Below are 9,391 nucleotides of genomic sequence, written 5' to 3' on the forward strand. Positions count from 1 at the left end.
CCTTATAAAGTGAAATTTTCATGCCATGGGACCTTTAAGAAGAGTATTTGCCTATATAAAAGGTGAGTATCTTTTTTTCTAGTCTAAACTTCACCCAAAGGTCAGGCAGAAGTAAGTGATGTGAAAAATGAGAAGGAACATACTGTACAATAACTGAGCATAAAACATATGCTACAAACATGTTCTCTGGAGTTGAGATCCACTATACACAATTGTCAAGAATTATTTAAATCTAAAAAAAAATATAGCCATTACAGAATTTTAAGTGAAGAAAGTATCTATCAAAGAAAAAGTTGTCAGGAAAAATGTTGTTACACTTTCCTGTTTTTCATTCCAGGAAACCGGGGAGCAGGAGCAGTGTCAGACTCCCACTTGTGTCTTGCACCATATCTACTTGAATGACATTTCCTGTCTTTCTAGTGGAAGCCTTTAAAACCCCCCAGTTGCTGGTTTTGGTTCAGTTAAACCGACATCATGGTGTCAGAGAAGGACTTTCTTGTGGCTGCTGCTGTTTTGGTTTTTGCCCTCATTTCACACAGTGAGTGTATTCCCTTTTAATAGCTAAGGATTTATCTATTTAGATTTGGCTTCTTAGTAATTCATGTTCAATGGTTTATATTTGTATTGTATTATTTTCACTGTAAAAATATTTTTTCTGTAAATATGGGCTGGTTCTATTCTAAAAATGTTACCTTGTATTTTATTATCTGCTCATTATTCTAACTGTAAGCACTGAGCTGATAGCTAGATATGTTTTAATAACAAATATTCTTTGACATGAGATGCAAAAATTCCTTAATTTTAATGAATATGTTTTGCCAATGACTAAAAAAATGCCACTGTAGGGCAATGTGACTTTGAACCTTCCCATGACATTATTGTGCATCAGTAACTGTATACCACCATTAATGTTAAAATCAGTGTTGTAGTCTAATGTATTGTAGTGGGTATACTGTACTGTATATTGACCAGAATCTGCCTTTGGGGGAGGGGGGGAGGTCTAGGTGTCTTCCCCCAGGGAAGTTTTGAGCATCAACGACTTCATTTCCTGTATTCGGATTCACTTTTATGCACCAATTTACGGTGGAAATACCTTTATTTAGCCTATGTGAAGAAGAAAAACACAGACGACAATTCAAAATATATCAAACATAAATTATAATGGAAAGTATGTTGTTGTGTGTCATTGGGTATATGGAAATCCTGGAGCTTTCTTAGTGGGTATACTGCGTATACCTGCGTATCACGTAGACTACACCACTGGTTAAAATACTTTATTTTAAAATGTTTCTTTCCGCCTGTGTGTTTTTGATTGTTTCAGGCGAGGGTATACTTGGTGGCAGAGAGGCAGCGCCGCACTCTCGGCCCTACATGGCCTCCATCCAGGTGCCAGAAGGAGAGAATCTGAAACACGAGTGTGGAGGGTTTGTGATCGCAGATCAGTGGGTGATGACTGCAGTGCACTGTCTGCCAACAGGGTGAGGCCAGTGGTGGAAGAAGGATTCAGATCCTTGATTTAAGTAATAGTACTAATGCCACACTGTAAAAAATAGTCTGTTACAAGTAAAAGACCTGCATTGAAAATGTTACTTAAATTGCTCATATTATGCTTTTTGGCTTTTTCCCTTTCCTTTATTGTGTTATATATCTTTTTTGTGCATGTTATAGGTTTACAAAGTGAAAAAGCCCAAAGTCCCCCCCAAAGGGACTTACCATCTCCACCAGAAAACACTGTTCACAAACTGCTCCAAACAGCTCTGTTGTAGTCCAGCCTTTACTTCAGAGACAAACGTGGTCACTTTGGAACACACGTTATAATGCTCGCCTAGCTGCTAGCATGGCACGCCCTCATACTCTGCTTCTGACTGGCTAGTAGTCCTTACCTAGGTACTGTCAGGGCCCGCCCTCATACTCTGCTTCTGACTGGCTAGTAGTCCTTACCTAGCTACTGCGCATGTGCGACTCCCAACAAAGATGGAACAGAAGTGCGATGCCTCACTCTGTAGCTAAAACAGAGAGCTCAACACACAGGGTGAAAAGAGGAGCTGCAGCAATGTGCAGTACAACAAAAATATGGCGTTTTTTGAAAATTAAACCATGTAAACCTATTCTGATATAACCTCTAAATACAATTACTAACCTGAAAATGAGCATAATATGAGCACGTTAAGTAAAAGTATATAAGTTTCATCAGGAAAATGGACTTAAAGTATTAAAAGTAAAAGTACTCAATGCAGAAAAATCCTCACATTTTAGAAACTGGAAACAATCCAAACAGTTCTGTATTTAATCATCTAATCATTCCAGCTGGACTCGTAGGTCGTTATATTGTTGGGTAGTTCAATTTACAATAAAACGTCGTATTTTATAATCTACATGTGTTTTATGTTCAACAATCTTAATTTGTAAAGTAACTAGTAACTAAAGCTGTCAGATTAATGTAGAGGAGTAAAAAGTACAATATTTCTCTCTGAAATGTAGCAGAGTAGAAGTAGAAAGTGGCATGAAAAGAAAAGACTCAAGTAAAGAAACAAGTACCTAAGTACTTAAGTACAGTACTTGAGTAAATGCACTTAGTCACATTCCACCGCTGGGTGTGGCTACCTTCTTCTAACCACCATAGATGAAGATTGTTATGTGGAAAGCAGAATGTACAAGACGAAGAATAATTAGGGCCTTGTTATAAAACAATGCCATCACAATTGTGCTGTGGTTCGTATCCTGTCTTCTACAGGCTTGGCCCCTGTGAGTTGATTGTGAAAGCAGTTATGAGATCTTGGAGAACAAAGTGACACGAAGCAGGGTTCAGTTCCCAGTGTTCTAAAGCAGAGATCTTCAACTGGGAGTCCGTGACCCTTAGGGGGTCCTCAGAGTTAGTGCTGGGGGGCCGCCAAATTACAGTATGTTAAAAAAAACATTAACATGAATCCAACATATTAGCCTATCTCCTATTTTTTCACACATTGAAGATACGCTTACTATAGGTAAGGTAGCCACTATAGTAGCCATACAGTTAAGGATTCACTGTGTCTTCCAGATGTTTAACATTAAAACATGATGTATAAATAATAACTATTTATTTTCATCCATTCGGTCCAGTCTAATATGCAACTCAATTGTATGCAATATTTCTACTCTACTGTTAGCTGCTGGCTTTATCTTACTTGTCTAATGTGCTTGTTTTTATATGTTGTGTTTTATTGCTTCAACTGCTCTTATTGTACTTTTACCATGTCATTACATTACATGACATTACATGACATTACATTACATGGCATTACATTGCATGTCATTAAATTACATGACATTACATTACATGGCATTACATTACATTACATTGCATGTCATTAAATTACATGACATTACATTACATGGCATTACATTACATTACATGTCATTACATTACATGACATTACATTACATGACATTACATTACATTACATGTCATTACATTACATGACATTACATTACATTACATGACATGTCATTACATTACATGTCATTACATTACATCTCATGACATTACATGGCATTACATTACATTACATTGCATGTCATTAAATTACATGACATTACATGACATTACATTACATGACATGCCATGTCATTACATTGCATTACATTACATGACATTACATTACATGTTATTACATGACATGTCATTACATTACATTACATTACATGACATGTCATGTCATTACATTACATTACATGTCATTACATTACATTGCATTACATTACATTACATGTCATTTAGCTGACGCTTTTATCCAAAGCGACTTCCAATTTAGTGCTTTCAACCTTGAAGGTGCAAACTTCAGACAACAAGTAGTAAGTACAAGTACATTAGCTTTAAATAAGCTAAACTAAAAAGAGCCATATGAAAGTGCAGCTTTAAGAGTATATATATATATATATATTTATTTTTTATTATTAATTTTTTTTTTTTATCTGCGGTGCAGTCGGAAGTGATGTGTTTTTAGCAGAAGATGGGTAGGCTTTCGGCCATGGTTTTACTGTAAAGTGTCTGAGTATATAAATAAATAGTAGAACGGTGGAATGTATATAAAATGTATCATTATTATTATTATTATTATTATTATTATTATTATTATTATTATTATTATTATTATTATATGCAGTAGGGGGTCCCTACTCGGTCTCTCTTTCAGCTAAGCGGTCCCTGACCCCTGTTCTAAAGGTTTAATGAGAAACTCAAGGATTTATACATTTTCTAACAATCGCTCCATTCACTTTGATGACGTGAGAGTAGATAAATAAGTAAGAGGCTCCATAGGAGAGCAGGACTGGTTTAAAGGTAGGTTCACACAGATAAATCAAACATGTGATTCTCCACATGTAAACGTTCTCCGTGTGCGAGCTGATGTAGCTCAGATTTGGTCTGTGAGTTTTCTTTGGCAATATTATCATATTTATTTGTTCTGTTTCCTCGAATAATTTTGTTGATCTCTAGTTGATAATGATTGATTGATTGATTGATGATGAAGGAGTACAGTATGTGAAACAGAGCATGCAGTTTTATCATTACTTTTTTCAGTTTATGTCCCCTTATTTAGATTTTTTTTTTTTTATACTTGTATAATGGTATGATTTGAAGATTATTCAATACTACAGTATCATTGTGCTCTTTTCACAGGCCAAATGGAAGGAAAGTAGTGCTGGGTGTCCATTCTCTGAGTGCAACTGAAGAGACCAAGCAGACATTCGATATTTTGGAACTTTACAATCACCCAGGCTTCAGCGCGTTCAATTATGACAATGACATTGCTTTAATCAAGGTAAGTGTATAGATTGTCAGTGGTACCGATGTGTAAATTTATTATGTTATGTTCTGTTTTGGGGAACAAAAACTCTAAGTTTCAACATTTTGAAACCATTGTCTATGTGACCTGTTTGCAGTTGGATCGTCCATTCAACACCTCTGAAGCTGTGAAAGCAGTGGAATTCCTGCGGACGGGTGGCACAAACCCCGACACAGATGCAGTGGTGGAGACAGCCGGGTGGGGATCCCTGGATAACCTGGGGTCCAGACCAGACAAGCTCAGGGAGGTGGTCATCAAGGTGGTCAACTCCAATCTGTGCAAACGCAGCGACTACTTTGGCAGAAAATTCACCAATAACATGATATGTGCCCATAAAGTATGCCCAGATCCCTGTGATCAACCACAAAAGAAAGAAGACACTTGTGATGTAAGTTTAAGTTCTTCTCTTCTACTAAATGTAAATGGTTGTCAACAAATGAGAAAGATGACACATCATGTTAGGGTGACCATGAGCCAAGTGATGTATATATTTGTCTGTATTAATAGTACACACATTGGATTTTCTTCTCTTTCTGTGTTTAAAACTTCAGGCACTAAATGGCAAAACCGACTAATGTTGCTATTGGTTTGGCTCATATTGCATATTATTTTGCTAATGCTAATATTATTATCCAGCTATTGTTTATTGTTTATTAAGGATCCCCATTAGTCATCACCGTAGTGAAGACTATTCTTCCTGGGGTCCAACACAAGACAAACCTAAACAAATAGTATAGAGCAAAATACATATTGTTATATTAGAACAATGAAAACATCCTGGATTTTATCAAAACAAAAGGCACGGTAGCATGTTTTTCATGTCATAAAAACAACAAAACAGTAACATGAAATAAAATATATGAAACAAGAAAGAAGACAACAGAAAGGAATAACAGAATCAAACAGGTTTTAACCTAATCTTACAAAAGGATAACAGCTTCTCTTAGTTTCTTTTTGAAGCTTGAAATATTACCCATTATGATTAAATGTGGGGGCTGTTCCAATATGTTACAGCTCTATACAATACATTGTATTAAGAGCATTGGTTCTGGACATTGGCTGGGTAAAGCCATTACCTACGGCCAGTCTAGTATCATAACCATGTCTGTCATTGGTAGGTAATAGCTGTGAGGGTAGGCTGGTGGGTTTGCGTAATTTGTGGCTCAATGGTTAGCACTGTGGCCTCACAGCAAGAAGGTCCTGGGTTTGAATCCAGGTCGTTCCGGGCCTTTCTGTGTGGAGTTAGTATGTTCTCCCCATGTTTGCGTGGGTTTCCCCCACCATCAAAAACAAAAAACATGTACTAGGTTCTCCAGTCAGTGCCCTTGAGCAAGGCACTGGCTCAGATCTGGAGTTGGTCCCCGGGTGCTGTAAATGGCTGCCCACTGCTCCCTTAAGGGATGGGTTAAATGCAGAGAATGAATTTCGCTATGTGTATGTGACAATAAAGTACCTTTACCTTTAATGATAAGAACTGAAGAATGTGTGTCTATTGTTGTCCCTCAGGGTGACTCTGGAGGTCCTCTGCTCTACAATGGCATCGCAGTGGGCATCACTTCCAACGGAGGAAAGAAGTGTGGCCAAATTAAAAAGCCTGGAATTTACACCATCATCTCCCACTACACTCAGTGGATTGACAACACCATGGCCCTGCAGGCCACTACAACACCAAACCAGAGCGATTAAAGACCATATCGCAGTTTGGTTTCCACCACTGAGTCACTTATTATTGTACCTGCTATGAAGGGTTCCTTTCCCCATTTGCAACTAATGCATGGCTCTAGAGCAGATGTGTCAAACTTAAGGCCCACGGGCCAAATCTGGCCCTTTGCAAATTTTTATCCGGCCCACCTGGTTGTGGGCCAAACCAAAAAGACAGGAAAGGTCATTTCAAACTGCAATTATGCGACACTCAGAGCAGAATTTGGCAGATATGCCGACTTTGAGACTCAGAAATTCCCCCAGAAGCAGAGAGTTTTTATATTCAGGCTGTGAAACAGGTTGCTGTGAGTCAGCTGTGTGGTAGCCTGCTTTTAAAAAAATGTAATCATTGTTTTGCTTGATTTGCTGAATTCTACAATGGCTAAAAAAAAACTTTAGTTGCTGCCTTTAATTAGGACTTTATGTCGACCAAACTAACTGAGAAGACTATATGAGACATGCAATAATACAGTCAAAAATATTTGACTTTTTTGATTAAACATAAGCATGAAAATAAACTGTACATGTCTGGCCCTTGATGTGATTCTCAGTTTCCAGTGTGGCTCTTAGTGAAGTTGAGTTTGACACCGCTGCTGTAGAGATATACCTCCAGTATGGCAAATATACATCCACCTGTACTAACAGATTAGCCATCACTTTATAAAGGAATCAATAAACAGTTTATCACATTCACATGTCTGTCTTGAGTTGTTTCTTGAACAATAAGCGTAAGATGCAGTACACTAGCAAAGAGAGATGTGTAAGGATAAACAGGTATATTATAGCATACTAAGTCATAAATTGAACACAAATAAGAGTTGCACAATAATTGCTATAATAAAATCTAAACAACGTTTTGCATCAATCTTGTTTTGGTGCAGTTGAATCAGTTTGTTGGCAACTGAGTCCATCTGAAGGACAGTGTTAAAGAATGTAACTGTTAGGCAATCAGGATTTCAACAAGCAAAGCTCATAAACCAGATACGGTTTATACGTCCATACGGGGGAGTCCAAAAGTAAATCAAATCTACAGCTGTACTTCTTCTTTTCTTCCCCTCTCTGCTCTATGTAGATAAACACAGCCATGAATAATTCCTGATGTGTTCTGCTCTTCTGTTTAGTTTGGAAAATCCCCACATACCACCACCAACTGTTTTATGCACAGTGCTAAATTTAGGAAATATTTTTGATTTGCTAAACAACCCTGACTGGTTGTGCCGGTTAGGCATAAATCTCAATTTTCTTAAAAATAGAATGCATGTGTCATTTACATTTGATGAATGTATGCCTACATATGAATATACTGTTTACATAATTAGAAATGTATAGAAAGACAATTCTCTTAAATTGCAATGGTTTGAGATTTTGTCACTCGGAGCACCTGCAGTGGCAAACCGAGATGACAGCATCTATAAAAGTATATGCATTTGCAGTGTAATTCAATCCAGTGCAAATTTCCTGCAGGACTGAGTCCAGATAGTTCAATAAACTCTTCTCTGGCACCATGTTAAGAAAAATAGACAAATGATTGCAAGCCTATTGTATTGGATTGAATCACATTGTATAGGTGTTGCATCTATATGTTTATGGCTATTTAAGACCACTCTTGCAGGGCAGCCCCCCCTCCCCCTCATATTAATTAAGTATCTATGTATGTCTTATTGATGCCTCTATGTTTTTTAGCTCTTGTTTTTAGGTTGTTGTGTTGTGATTGTTGGAGCTTGTATTGCAAGACAAATTTCCGTGTACACGGACAATAAAGTGCTATCTATCTATCTATCTATCTATCTATCTATCTATCTATCTATCTATCTATTGCAGGGATCTTCAAAAGGGAGTCTGGGACCCCTAGGGGGTCCTCAGAGTCAATGCAGGGGGGCCTCCAAATTATTGTAAAGTCTTTTAAAGTCTTAACATGAGCAAATATAAATCCCCACTGATGATAGGCTTACTATCCTATAGGTAAGGTAGTCACTAAGGGCATCCACAGATACAGTTAATCCTAAGGATTTACTGAACCACATGTATGTCTAACATTAAAAGATGATTTGCAAATTTCAACAATTATAAGGCTATTTTAATAGCTTTGTATTCGTTGCAAAAAAAGTTCTGTATAAAGGCATTGGCCCGCCCTACACGTAATTGTAGGCCAAGTTTAATATGCAACTTAATGTTATACAGTATATGTAGTAGGGGGTCCCTGCTCCATCTCTCTTTCAGTTAAGAGGTCCTTGGCTTAAAAAACATTAAAGACCCCTGAATTATTGTGTTAACCCCAGAAAACTTTGAAATTGAAATTGTAAACCCATTTCTGGCTACCGCTAAAGCATTTTTATTGTATTCATAAAATTGAATGTGTCATATGCCATGTTGGGGTTGAGCATGAATATTTTCTGACCGTTTTGTATGTGTCAAACTGAATATTAGATGCTGTAGATGATAAGTGGTGCCTGCCCATCTCAATGTGTGACTGTATTACCCCCTAGTGGGAGAGGTTGCGTCATAAAAAATAACTTTAATGTCAAGTGGACACTTTTCTAAATTAATGGATGCTTTTCTAAATAATGTTTTTTCTAGTGTCTCACATGAAATAAAAGTTGATCCAGTAAACCTGTCACCTGTCCTGTTCCAGTAACCACTGTACTGCATTATGTTTGGAGTACAGGAAACAGAACAGAACTTGAAGCGACTGAAACACAAGTCTTACCATCAGTGGCACTGATCTGCAGCTGCAGCATGGCTCTGCGGCTTATCACAGCCTCCGCCAGGTTCTCTCTCTTTGTCTCATATTGCTTTCTTTCAGCTGCCTCCTTCTTTCTTTCCTCAGCATGTTTTGGCCTCAGCTGCTCCATCTCTTTGGCTCTTCT

At 37.5% G+C, this 9,391-nt stretch overlaps 1 protein-coding gene across 1 annotated transcript; it reads left to right on the forward strand.

The window, feature by feature from the left end:
* The first annotated feature begins 430 nt into the window (after positions 1–430).
* cfd (complement factor D (adipsin)) lies at positions 431–7,217 on the forward strand. The gene is made up of 5 exons (XM_078278061.1): positions 431–538; positions 1,322–1,478; positions 4,658–4,799; positions 4,921–5,211; positions 6,330–7,217. The coding sequence occupies exons 1-5, from the start codon at positions 475–477 to the stop codon at positions 6,507–6,509; spliced, it is 834 nt and encodes a 277-aa protein (XP_078134187.1). The 5' UTR covers positions 431–474; the 3' UTR covers positions 6,510–7,217.
* Positions 7,218–9,391: the final 2,174 nt, after the last annotated feature.

The sequence above is a fragment of the Sander vitreus genome, chromosome 20 (assembly GCF_031162955.1).
Source record: "Sander vitreus isolate 19-12246 chromosome 20, sanVit1, whole genome shotgun sequence".
In the NCBI taxonomy this organism is placed as follows: domain Eukaryota; kingdom Metazoa; phylum Chordata; class Actinopteri; order Perciformes; family Percidae; genus Sander; species Sander vitreus.